The 14,135-nt window shown below is 39.0% G+C and overlaps 2 protein-coding genes across 8 annotated transcripts in view; one reads left to right on the top strand and one right to left on the bottom strand.

The window, feature by feature from the left end:
• The window catches only part of LOC139998402 (phosrestin-2), a 174,983-nt gene that overhangs the window by 25,791 nt on the left and 135,057 nt on the right, over positions 1 to 14,135 (bottom strand). For 3 of the 6 annotated variants that reach the window (XM_072022888.1, XM_072022890.1, XM_072022892.1), the window contains exons 2-3: positions 10,155 to 10,490; positions 9,282 to 9,436 (exon numbers count right to left, since the gene is read on the bottom strand). In XM_072022888.1, coding sequence (XP_071878989.1) covers positions 9,282 to 9,436; positions 10,155 to 10,244 — 245 coding nt within the window. In that variant the 5' untranslated portion in view covers positions 10,245 to 10,490. Of the gene's footprint in view, positions 1 to 9,281; positions 9,437 to 10,154; positions 14,095 to 14,135 lie in introns of those variants that run through there. The other 3 variants (XM_072022894.1, XM_072022893.1, XM_072022889.1) reach the window with 2 other exon arrangements.
• The window catches only part of LOC139998413 (14 kDa phosphohistidine phosphatase), a 61,195-nt gene that overhangs the window by 26,430 nt on the left and 20,630 nt on the right, over positions 1 to 14,135 (top strand). The window lies entirely within an intron of this gene.

The following is a 14,135-nucleotide window of genomic DNA, read 5'->3' as shown; positions in this document are numbered from 1 at the left end:
GAAACGTTGTACGCTCGGTCGTCGAGGAATTTTACGCAGGCCCGTAAAACATTACGTGGTTCTTGGATCTTTACTTACGAGACTAATCGGTAAAAAGGAAAAGGCCGACCAAGTTCGTCGTAACAACGGAGCACTTTGCAGAATGTCAGGGGCGAACCGCGTAATTTCACGGTCGCCGCGATTCATCATAGGTCACCGTGTTTCGCAAGAAGCTTTAATATATTCCAATTTCTCGAATACGTCATAATCACTGGATAGGAAGTAAATAACCCCCGAAGCCCAGACGAAGAACAACTTGGAATAATAAGAAAAGTAATAAGAAGAAGTTATTATAAAAGTTGCCGCGAGCCTAAAATGTTTATGACGTAATCTAAGTTTGTTTCTGTTGGCTTTTTATCAGGAAATAAAAAGAATAGAGGTACCTGCTAGCATCTTTAATTTCAAACTCCAGCCTCTCGAAAATAATGCGTCATACACAAAAGTTGTATTCGACATTTCTTAATTATTTCTCCACGAAAGGTTATCCCCTTTTTCATTCTGTTTATGTCCCCTTTGCTAGAATATTCCATTCTAGCGATAGAAATAATAGGATAGCCTGAAATCTTCGATTAGGAAAAGATCGACGTTTTAAAGAGGATTTACTTATCTGTTCGACGTCTGTTTACCGTTTGACGAGTCGTGACACGAGATCGAGGGTGAGTCGATTTACTGTATCGTGTACCGTGCGATTTACGCGCATCCTATCTCATTTAGAGGTGAATTTCGCAATGCACCGCCAAGAGCCAATGTCTCGTTGCACCCACTGCGTTGTTTCAGGAGTCACTCGACCGCATGCGAAATTCTACAGCTAATTCTCGTTGCACAAAGCGCCCGAAGACCTTCGTGACGTGTGGAACGTGCGCGTGGAATTTATGCCACGTAGGAGTACCGTTGAACGTGCACGGAAAGTCCACCTACGAACCTCTTTGCTTCTCTCCTTTTTCTTTTGCTAACCCGTTTCGAAACTTTCGACTATAGGTATGATCGACACCCACAATCCTTTACTAGATGCCACTCTCTACGATATTCTATTTCGGTGATCGTGGTACACGTTGAAAGCGAAAAGTCCAGAATTTGCATGTTTATATATTACAAGAATAAAATATTCCATAGATTATAAGAATTAAAGAAAAATCCAACTTTGAACTTTATTAGCTAGGAGAATTCGTTGGTAGAAAATATGTTTTGGCGAAGGAGATTACCATCGATATCCGTAGCATCAACTTCATATTTTCAGATTAATTGATTAAACATTAGCGGAAAATAAGAATAAAATTAACATCGGTAGAAAAGTTTTCACACTTGTGGCTAGCAATATTCGCAGCTTGGTCGCGTTTATTTCTACGCGCATGAAAGGACTATGTCGCTTTTGCCAAGCGGTTTAATTCACTGAAACATGCAGCGTCTATATATATCAGCGTGTATATCTTTAAAATTTGAAATTGAAGATGTCCGGAACATCGCTCGTTTTCCACTTCAATTTCCTAGTGTCTTCTGACATCTTCGTCAACTCCTAACGGGAACGCGTCGAACCGCAAAACATTTCCTTGAAAGTTTCGCAAGAAGTTTATGGTCAAACGCTCGAAATCCATAAAATTGTGTACGTAAATGGCTGTATGTTGAACCGATGGGATCACCGTAGCTCGTAGCTTTTTTCCATCGAGAGGAACATGACAGGGAGAGGATAATGGAGCCTTCAAGCCGACTATCTGTCGAAAAGATAAAAGATGATGTCTTTCCACCGTGAAAAAGACTCGAACATTTCCACGATGCGCTTCCTTGCGTAGATACTTCTATGAATTCAAGGAGCAATAAATACTTTCGTTTTAGCGGTGGGGACACGCACGAAAATATGCAAATGAGAGGAACAAACAAAGTGCATACGTAGATGGGACAACCACTATGGGAATTACCATTCAAAGTTGCGAACGATATACAGAACAGAATTCGCACGCGACTTCACTCGAGACAGGGCTTTTTGATTTTTATCACATTCACTGTGGACCCGATTTTCATTTCCTACAATACTATGTCGGTGACAGTGACACGTTAAATGTATATAAATATATAAAACACGCGATACATATTATAATTCGTGCAAATGTATGAAATTAATTATACATTTTGTTATATGTTTTAATTGAAAATAATACGATCCACGTGAACGAAAATCAGTGGATTCGCTGGATTGGAAGATGTGGGTTCGCTCGGTTCGTTGACGTAAAATGAATTTTTGTTAAGCGCTATCGATTTTCAAGACTGCTGTTCTTTCGATACGATTGGTTCTTTCCTTTTTAAATATCCGTTTGAATTTTTCTTTGAAATTCGACGTTGCAATGTTTCCACTGACTAATTTAATGAAACTGCCTATTTATCCCCTTTTCATGTTCGTCTTCTTTAGAGGAAAGAATACAAGGAAGGAAAGGATTAATATTAATTGAGTGAAACGGTTCAAGGATAAAACGAATCAATTCTTCGAGTTCTACGTTTTTGCAGCGAGCTTTTACGCTTTCGCGATAACAGTCTGACCTTGTCCCCGTCTTATCTCTACCGGAAACTTTTTTATTAATTCACTCGGCGAACACGCATTAAAGAACTACTTTGTATCGAATGAGTCGGTGCACGAAATGAAATCTCCTGATTTATTGAAATTTCTTTGCTTCGCTCGTTTCCATCGACGCAAGTTTCGTTCTTTAAAGCGCGCAGAATATTGGACCCTTTCATTTATCTCCGCGTTACATCGCGCCATTATCGATCGATTTTATTACGAATTCCGTGAAATCGGAAACCCTTTATTTTTGACTCGATCGCGTTGACATCAATCGTTCGGAGATGCTCGCTGTTCTTTTCTAACGAATCGTATTTCCAAATGTATATCCGGTATTTTACAATCTCGAAGCAAATGTAGTAACTGTTCCAAGACCTTTTACCTTCGGTAAATGTCTCAACGTTTTTACCTACATCTACGTGGAAAACAAGCACCATATCGGGTTAACCTTTTGCCATACTTTTACGAGTCTGAGTGGCGATGAGAATTTTGAGCCAAACCTGAATATCACGAGTCAGGCTCGTAGTCTTAATCTCGGGCCAAGTATGGATATGTCGAATGACGTCTTTTTTTTAAACACGAGCGCGGTTATCTACGTACTCAGTCACACGATCTCATGTTTCAAGTTTTGACACTCTATCTCCGTCGCTTCGGTTCTTTTCCTGATCATTCGGGCGCAACATTTTAGCCCGGATTCTTGCGAGTTAAATGGTATGGCAAGGGGTTAATCCATCCCAAGCGGGATTTAGAGCCCTTCCTTCTCGTTTGTAACCACGTTCTGTAATTGCTTGAAATCCAACGTGTTACAGAACGCGTCGTGATCGTTATGCGTATAAAAATAACTGGATTATCCGAATGGCGAAAACAAATTATGGTTGATGGTGGTGTAGATTCGCGATCGTATTTGTAACAGATGGCGAGTTCCTCTTTGTAGCGGGCAAAACAGCTAATAAACGGTATTACGATGTTGCTGAATGGGTACAGATGCGTTCGAATTATCGCGTCTCTAACTAATTTACACTTAATCGTGATCGAAGCAATAGAGGGCGAGTATTACGGTTGCTCATTATTTGTATTCCGTTTTGGTCCTGGTAATACGTGCTGGATATAATGAGCTATACAGAGATTCGCAATTACTGTAAAGTTCCAATTAATCAGCAGTCACGATGGTTGTAGATAAATATGTTAATTCTTTTTTTCGGGTTTGTTTGAGAAAGCATAAAGTAAATCTCGATCGCTGATAATTCACGCCATAATTACAAGCTAATGAACTAATTAAAAACGGATTAAGATTAACTGGAAATTATTTATTATATAGACAGAGCTGATTTTTCTACCGTTAACGGGAAACGAGATAAATCAATACGATGTCTGCTAAATCAACTAAAATGCTCTAAATTATATATATTGTACTAACGTATAGGTTTTTGATGTTTGTGCATTCATGGAAAATATGAAAATATGCAAAATATTTCCAGTAAAATGCGATATTTGAGATGTAAAGCAACCTTCTGTCGCTAATAATCCACGCAAGCGGTTAATGTAACTGTCGCTAACGAAACAGCGTAACAAATTAAAAAACGGAACGAGTAATTAGTTGTAAACTTGCCCTCGTCGATACCCATTCTATTAAATCGGTACTAGCAAAAATTCTATATTATCGACGAAATCACTTACTATCAATACCGAGCAGAATTCAATATCAATTATTGCGCGAATGGCTAATCGCATCAATACTTCGAATCGCCGTTGAAGTTAACGCGTAACGTTACAATGGGAAAAAAGCTCGTTCCATCGAATGGAATGTTGCCCGAATAAATGAAAAACAAATTAAAAAGATATCGCGATTCTGTTGCAACGCGTTGGATAAATTTACGAACGACGTATTGAAAAAACTATGAAAATATGGGAAACAGCTTGCGAATTACAGACACTCGTATACAGGTAGTATATTCGTTAGGCCAGATGTTACGATATTTCCTTTATTTAGGAATATCACATATTTCCTTTTTCCTATTAATAATAAATCATCTACTTTGTTCCTTCGTACACATACATTTTGTCCAGACACGAAATACCTGCTACATTTCACGGTATTAAATTGCTGGTGCCGGAAACCGTCGTTGAAATCTACCGCTTTGATACCATGAGCGCTTTGATATTTAAAAACGTTGAAACATGAAACATTGAAATCTTGTAACGTTACAGATTTTTATAATTTTTCAAATATTCAAGACTTCAATTATACTTGATATTCGAATTTATTTTCTCCCTTTGAACCAACGAGATCTCGCTTTTGCATATGAATAACGAAGTTTGAAGTAATCAACGTATCAAAAGAAATGATTTATTTTTGAATTAAGAGTTCATGATGGCTCCAGAAACCTTTTCAGTAGTGTCATAAACACTTTATCAAGACATTTGGAAATTATTTTCAAAGAAGTAACTAGAGAAACTTTTTTTTTTCTATTATATACGGACGTTCTTTTTTTATTTTGCTGGTCGCGTTCATTTTTATTACACCGTGTAATGTCTATTTTCACCAAGCTTTTTGCTTTGCTGGTACTGACGGTGGTTTTCTCTCTCTTATCCGGCGGACGTGAATTAGATAGTCGCAATTAATCAGGCTCGTATCCTCCGAAGCTTGTAATTTCGGAAAATGACCATTTTGCCCTTGAACAGGCTTCTATTTGTAATTTCTGAGCAATTTTTATATGTGAGATACGATCGAGAGAAAATTATCAACTACCGCTATGAATATTTAAAGGCTGGGAGGATGTCCCGTGCCATAAAAAACGTCGAATTTTACTATGTATACACATAGCCAATTCTTCCTTTAATATTTGAATACATTCAAGCGACCTCAAACACGACACGTCTGACTCCGAAGCGAGCTTAACCGGAATGACGATGAGCTTCGCGATCTTCTGTGTTGCTCAAATGACTGACCGAAATGAACGCGGCCTCGATGACGTTTCGTGACTATCAGGTGAGTTTAATCCGAAATAACACTTAGGTGACCTGCTATGAACTTCGATTCGATCGTAATCGTAAATGACAACACGATCTCAATCATTTTCGTGACTTTGATCGACTAAGATAAATAGTCACGCGACATTGAAGGATCACCGATGTGTTATATTTAGCAGAATAATTTGAGAAACATTGGACGACTGTTCTTCGTTAGCTTTACGTAGTTTCTTTTAACGTAGCAAGTAGTGAAATCAAAATTGTCACCAAAGTCAGCTTTGATCACGTTTTGCCATTATTATCTCGGTTCGAGAGTATTGGACACTACGTCGAAGATTCAGCGGTTAATACGTTAATAATTAATTATAATAAAATTAAATATTTGCGACAGAAAGTGGGTGTCTTTCTGTCGATCGAGACATTATGTTCCTCGTTCCTTATATCTTCCAACATATTACACGCAGATCCGGTTTCCAGAATTTCCGGATAAATTAATTAACCCAGTTTAACAAATGCCGACGCCACACCTGTGACTTTTAACTTTTCATTCAGCGGCAGCATTGAATTTTCCTCGGTTATTCCTGTCGCTAAATCGAGTACGGAATTTGGTTCCACGTCTGTTTGTTTTGCTGAAAACTCGACTTTATACCAAGTTGTTACACGGAGCTTAGCTACGTTCAATTACATTCAACCAAACCACCAGGAATATCATTCGAGCAACATACTTCGCTTTCAAAGCATCGCGATTCTCCGTTGACACGGTTAAATAATCGAACTTTTCACGACAGAGCTCCATTGTAGCTGGATCACGACACCGCGTATCTTTCGCACGAGCTTCGGTCCGTCGCATTCGACGTGGTTTGCTTTCCCTGATCCGCGCACACCAACGAACCACAAATCAATTAGTACGTTTAATTAGACGTTCTTGCGCCTCGTACTCTACAGGCGGAACATTTATCCCTGTGATAGAATCTGTGGGCGGTAAATAAGTTGTCTGGTAATTTTCTCACGTCGATATCGAGAGTTTCTCGATAATATCCAACGGCGATTCTGATGTCACAGCTACTTTAAAACGTGTATTCGCGTCGCGGTATCTTCAGACGTAAATTTCTGTTACATATTTTCATAAATTCGTGTCACATAAATTCAGTGATGGCTCGGGTCGCCATCGTAACTTTCGATATCTACGATATGGAAGGAATATGTATTTGTTAGTTTCGAGAATCGATGTATTTGCATTTTCCTATGTTATTTTAGAATCGACAGAGTGCTGGACGTTTAATTCATATTTAAATGCTTTGATGTTTCTCGATCAACGGCGATACACGTACGGTGATTACAAGAAATTCCGACAAACACAATTTATTTTTATTCGCTAAATAATCAGGAACATTGTAGAAATCAGTTGTTTTAAAAGCATACCACGTCACGGTATTCCGAAATACAATCACATAAAATTCTCTCCTCGACGGCTAAACGACAATTGGATTCGAGCTACTCGTGAACCCCGTGACACGAGAGCATCGTATCGATCATTTAGGTCCTCTGCTTTCGACTCGCCATTTTATGGGTTATGTTGGCGAAGGATCCAAGCTATCGGATGTGTCCCATCAGCTCAATTGGGTTCCGCTCGCTATAATCGAGGAGACCCAAAACCTCCACGAAAGCCACCGTAATGGTAGATCGATATACTTTTAATGGAGATCCTCCACTTCGATAGTCGCCCCTGACAATTCGACGATTCTACTTTTGACTCGTTTCGTTCCAGTTGGACTGGAATGTCGAATGAGGCTACACTCGAGCCAGAATGAATTGTACTCGAGACGTATTAATTCGAGTTCGTCGATCTAATACGAATTTTATTTCTTTGCGACGCTGTAAAGAAAGGAATGAAAAATGGGATAGGACTGTTAAATTGTATTTCGTTCAGAGCTAATTAGTAAATTCCTTGGTAAGGGAAACTTTATTCCCCGAGCAATTAACTTCTCTCGCGTTGCAGACTACCGAACTGATCTTTCAGTCAACTGGTCAGTATCATGAAAATGTAGATGATACCGTAAAGCTTCGATAGTTTACAAATGCAACTATCTTCTAACAAGATTTACATTATGTAAAATCGCAAATGACAAACATATATGGAATATATATATATGGAAATAGATATGGAAATCACTTTCCTATGGCTTTGCCAAGCAGATAGGGTCAAGGGTCAGATATAGTCCGCAGTTTGTCATCGCTATTTTAGATGTTAAAATAGCAAAGGCTAGGTTGGAAATTGTATATGTAGGAAGAGATAGCAGAATGAGTGTTTGCTATGAGATCTATTTTCTGTGAAAATTACTTCGGTAGTTAGTAGGAAAATACCGTTTTTCTACATTTTCTGTTTCTTTCCTTCCGTCAAAATCGCGGTTCTTCTCGCGGAAGACGAGACACAGAGAAGTAGAAAACCGGATCCTATTTGCTATGTTCGACGGTGGTCGTTGGTCGTGACATTGGCTCCTTTAGGAGGCCCTCGCTCGGAACGGAAACGAGGTAAAAGGTCGGCGTAACGTGGAAATTGTGTGTTAATGGAATCGCGAGCCGGACATTATCGAATTGGTGTTCTCGCTGCGAGACCTCCGTTTTCTCCATGCTTACCAGAGTAAAAGTTTAACCAGAGTTTAACCAGTGAACGACGTCGCTTTGTTAATGCCTCAATTTCGCGATCTTTTCTTTGTTAAACAGCGACCTTTTCGGTGGCTATAGGATCTTGGCGATTTTTAATATCGCTGTTTCATCGATCCCAGTTTAACGTTCCATTGACTCGCGATCTTGCTATTGAGTTTTGAGTGAATCATTCGCAAACGTCGATTCCTTCACGCGATTTTTATTCCTATCACGTTTAAGTATACTTTTCATGGAATCGTACCACGCAACGCCATTTTTATTCCGGTCGGAGCTACCATTTTATGGCATTTGGCGTTTCATAAAATATATAATAAAATTATATTATTATTATACTATAAAGCTTGTGATTTTTTCGTCGTTTTAGTTTCTGACGATTGAGAAATCGATTAGGTTTGTTCTCTCCACGTTTCAAATTCTACCTGTTTGACGCAATCGCTTTAAAGGTTACCAGTTTACCAGAGTTCCTCGGGTCAAGGTTATCCTAGCATGATAATGGGTCTTACGGTTTAACACGTCGCGTAATTAATTTCTTCGAGCATTTTTCGGTAGTTTCAGGAACAAGAGTTCTTTCGTTTTAAACTTTCTTCGTATTCCTCACAGTATTACCATATTGTAGACAGTAAGATAAAATGAATCTAGTAGCACAGCGAGGCTGTAACACGATCTCTTAGCCAAATTTTACGATGCAAATGTACTCGAATATCATATACACCCTCTTCACACTGAGAAGCAGATGGTAGACGGGAGCTCGTAACGCGGAGCTCGTAACGCGGAGCTCGCTAACGACGACAAGAATAAGAAACAGCCAATTCTAGTGAAAGCGAATATCGTGTGAGATACAGAAAATTTGATCGCCACTGTCGCCCATTAGTCTGATCACACCATGCTCCTTTTCGTCTTTGATGCCTCCTCCGTGTCTTTCCGCGATTTCTCGAGCGATCGGGCAATGGGCGTAGCCGTGATCGTAAATCGTTAGGGAAACCGCGAGAATCATCCGTTTCGAACCATCGTCGACGATATTAATCGGCAGACGTTGTAGAAAGGATCGCGTGCTTACCTGTCTTGCGTGTCGGTAGGCTGTAGCTGTGGCAACGATTGGGTCTGCTGTAACCTCTGAGCTCGATTCTCCAACGCGTGTGTTGCTTCCTTTTTGCATGGATCTCGCACTGCAGACTCTGCGATCGTTTCCACGACGTGCCTTTTCTTCTCCATCTGCGACAGGATAATGGAAGTTGCTTTTAGACCGCGTAGATTGGGTAATTGAAGCGAGAAGAGTGGGCAATTGAATAATTTTTGTCGTAGATTGATAATTTGATTCATTTTAATATAATATTTTCGGCCTCCTCGCTTCGTTATTTCGATATTTGCTTCGAAAATACTGCGGTTGCTGGATTGTGGATGTTTATGCATTTATAGAAAGAATTAAACGTGTGAAAATGTACGTTATATGTAAAAATATACAATTTATATAACGTAAGCATCGATTATAACGTTCAGAGGGTGAGACAAATATCTATTTCAATTGCACTGCTTTGAATTTTCTCCGAACTGCTTTTTCAATGAATTTGCATAAACACTTCGGTCTAGTGATGGATATGAGCATCGCAGTGATGTTATATGTAATTTGAAGATGTAATTATTTAGAAATGAATTTGAAATTTGAAATTGAAACGACCATCTATCTCGAATATATATTTCCGTTCGTGACTGTGAATGATTCGACCATGCTGTATCAGAAATGTGACTCGATTTTCAATCTGTACGTGTCCGTAATGGTTTCTGAATGTCTTCGATCCGATTTGAACGATCTTAGGATCACGTTCGAATGATTTTCGAATGATAGGTTTTCAAATATCTTCGAATCAAAGAATTTAAAAGCTAACAAGTTATTACCGTATGGTGTTTCTCATTTATTAAATGGTTTCTGTACCGTAATGGGGTAAAGAGACACCCGATGTTCCACAGAATCCGACGACAGCTCCGTGATTTCTGCTTCCACGTGTCTCTCGTTCTCAGCCATATTTCCGTTCTCTTCTTGGCCACAGAGGCCTAGCAAACAATGAAAGACCACGCACAAAACTTACGAATCGTTGTTCGCTCGACACTCGACAAAATTGTTTAACCGAACACTCGATTTTCCACGTTCATCGATTATCGCGCGCTTATCTCATTATTCCGATATATCAAATTGTTTTTTGATTATCGAATGGAGACTCCGGCTGCGGAAACCTTAGGAACCGTGGTTTAAGGTCGAGAATAAACGAACCTGTGTCATGGACACCGAACGAATCGATTGTTTCAATTAGTCGATTGAATGCAGGGTAATCTAAGAAGGGCAAATATATACTTTCGTTGAAAGGAAACCGTCGATCGTTGTCGAAAAAACCAGCAAAGAGAAGGTATGGCGTTTAGGTAGAAAGCAAACTTGGTATATTAACGTTAGAACTATCAAACAAATTGACCGATGTCAGGTCTCTTGTTTTCGCAAACTGTTAAAAAGGAGCAATTTACGAAAATGCTCGCAAACAGTATGAGAATGGATGACGGCGAACGTCAGTGAGGACGCATCTTTATAAATGCGACGAAATTTTCTCTGAAACAAGTTTCCCTACCTGCGGCTCGGTATGAAACAACTAGTCACGAGTCACCAGAGGATGGTTCCGCTTTTGTGGAGTTAAAGTTTGCCTGATCGTCGATAAGAAGTTTCACCGAGAAGAGCCGATCGTTGGGTAGTAGCACTCGCCGAAACGGGCCACCTTGTCCTGATAAATCTGATATCGTTTGGATCGGGCATATCTTTTAAAAAACTTGCTGCACCAACCAAACTCTTTTTAAGAGACGTTCCATCTTGCGTTTCTCCATCTGACTCGAAACCCACGAGTATCATACGTTCTCGTTGAAATATCATCAAGCTGTACGAGAAATTTATGTGACCAGAAGAATAATTTGTTCCATTGGAACCATTCTAAGGATGTCTAATATTCTGCCGAGATCGGTGTGCTTTTTGTGTCCATGGAAGTTGGATTTCGCCTCAGGACGGCCATTCGATATCGTGTCCTGACAAGCCCTTCCTCGTCCATTCTCAACATAATCAAAGCGTGCCACATGCTATCTGCAGTATCTCTTGCTTCATCATCAAAGCGTTGATCTTTCGAATTAATTTAACGTAATTTTTATCTAATGGAATTCCTAATATAGAACACGAGGGATGATAAATTGGAATAATAATGAATTGGAGACTTCGTGTCGCGGGAGTATCCGGTTCTATGGGTAAAATGGATAAAATGGTTGAAAAAAGCTTTAGATAAGCTTCGATAATATTCGACGCTTTCTCGGAGGCCTCCCGAGCTCCTCTCGTTTCAACTCGTGCTTAAAGGAAATTACCTTCTGTCTCTTATTGAGAACTCTTCGGGATAGTCTTGCTTGCGTCATCTGTATCTTTTATTCGGCACGATCAAAGGTGAGTATGGAACACCGCGAGTGGTTCTTTGTTATCTCTAGTCCCTCTACATAATTTCGTAAATGCTTAAACGTGTATTTGAGAGATAATTGAAAAATCGCGTAGAAAAATTCTTTGCCGCTCGTAGTTTTTAGAAATCCTCAGAGACATTATCCTCTGGAAACGTTGCGAGGAAGAGCAACGCGTTTTTACGGTTATGATCCGTCTACAGAGAGTTTTCGTGTATCGCAAAAAATCTTCCGTTTAAAACCAAAGCGGACTGTTCACGGACTTTCTCTAAAAAAATGTGACTAACGCGATAGTCCGGCAGAAAGTTTTTCGTATATTTTTCTGCGTGCCACCTTCGTTGTTTATTTAACGTCTATGAAAACGCATCGACGACTTGCGTAGCGTCCTTGCGTAAACTTCAATCGAGCTAAATACGATTTGCTTTGGAACTCGAAGGTTTTTGGTTAACGTGCCAAAACTTTTAGAGTTTATTTGATAATTTTCGTTTGAGTGTTTATTTCGTTCAATTATGTGATTCTTTAGCGATAGAAGGACGAATCGGGTCAAAATACAAAAGCAGGAAGAGTATAAACAGGGTTTTAAAAGTAGAAAAAAAGAAGATATACTTAATAAAACTATTAATCGATTTCACAATGTTCGAATCATTCGACTTCTTAATCATCGAGATTTCGATTCCTTTTTACCAGCGAAAGTGGTTAAAATATTTTAGAACGTTACGAAAAGAACAACGTGAATTGCCATCAAGTCGATCTATCGCTTTAAGGTCAGCGGTTCGTCCGTTGCTCTCGATTTACATAGGACACGCTGTAAAGCCTCGAAAGAACGTTTTAAGTCTGGCATAATGTTGAATTCTCGGCGAATCATGCCGGGTAATCCATTGCGAATTTCTTCACGCCCCGTCAAGTCTCAGAAGAACCGTGAAATTGAACGTAGTACATCAAGCCTCTCTGGTATTCTCTTTATACGTTTCAACTCTTTCTGCTCGCGTTTATACTAGTACGATTATCTCTATGTTCTGTCTATATTCATTCTTGCATGGAACTCCGCTTTTTCCAATTTCAATTTGCCACGATTTCGTTCCAGTTATCTCGCAACGATTTTAAATGCTTTGCGTCACAAATAAATTGGATGTTTAAGCAAATTTGTATTTTTACGAATAAAGCCAGAGAAGTGAACAATAAAAAAGATACACTTTAAATATCTATTGTTAGACAAACTTTGTTTCAGTCATTTCATATATCTTTATATATCATGCGTATTCCGTGTATTGTTCGCATTTTATATGCCCCGTTGTCGTGACAACGAAACTGAAGCATTCCAATCTTTTTTCACGGATTTGTACGGAGAATTTCCCACGCAAATCTCAACGAAAGACGCCGCGTTTCGGTGGAATGCAACAAAAAGGTGACGAGTTCTAACTCGAACCTTTCTTTCCAGAAATCCTCCATCTCTAGATTGATCTTTCTTATTGTATTCAAGCAAAACTCCCTATACATTTGCATCCAAACTCATAAATGCTGCTTCCCAAAGCAGATCAAAGTGTAAGAAATATTTAGTATTACTTTGCAGCGATACTTTTCTGGAAATCTCACACTGTTGTTACATCGTTTTATTTCCCTCGTTTTATTAGGAATTTCAGTTTTACGAAATACGAAAGTCATCGAACACTTGTGCATACCTTTGGTGGATATGTTATGTGCAATATACGAACATTTAGAAATTTTGTTATTACTATTACTCGTGACTATCACGACTATATTTATCAAACTTGATCAATCTGCAAAATTTATATAGAAGCCACAAGATATTCGATGCGAATATACGATATGGAAAATAATAGTTCGACTTTCTGCCTGTGCTTCTATCCCGCTAATGAAAAAGATGTGAAAAATAAGGATGGAAACAGAGCGCTCTTTCAATTGGCCACGGATGTAAATCTATCGAGTCAGAGTCATGGCAATTGGAATTCTGCCGCATTGCTGGGAATACCTTGCGGTTTCACCGATTTAATCGTCGTTTTCGTTCTCGTTCGTCTCCCTTTATTCATCCTGGAACGCCATTTCGTGCCGAAAAATTGTGTATTAAAAATAAAGGAAATGAATGAAACGAAGTGGAGGATTCAGTGACAAAGCTATTCAACGATCTTTGATACGGAATATAGAGAACCTCGGATTAGTTGCCAGTTTTTTAGGCACATTGTTCTATTGATTGAGTTATTCGATGCTTTGTGTATCACCGGATTAGTCCTCGAAAGTTGTTTTTACAACGGAAAAAACAACCAACTACGCGGATTCTCGTGTTTCAGTATGTTATTTAGAAAATAAATAATGAAGTATTTTTGCAAGCTTTTGTTTCTTCGATTAAATATTACAACGAGTGCTACTTCTTCGGATATTTTGTTTGAAAATCAGAGGAGAAAAAGATAATAAATTACATTTTTAT

Source organism: Bombus fervidus, chromosome 3 (assembly GCF_041682495.2).
Source record: "Bombus fervidus isolate BK054 chromosome 3, iyBomFerv1, whole genome shotgun sequence".
Taxonomy (NCBI): Eukaryota; Metazoa; Arthropoda; class Insecta; order Hymenoptera; family Apidae; genus Bombus; species Bombus fervidus.
This window is presented reverse-complemented; position numbering and strand designations above follow the sequence as displayed.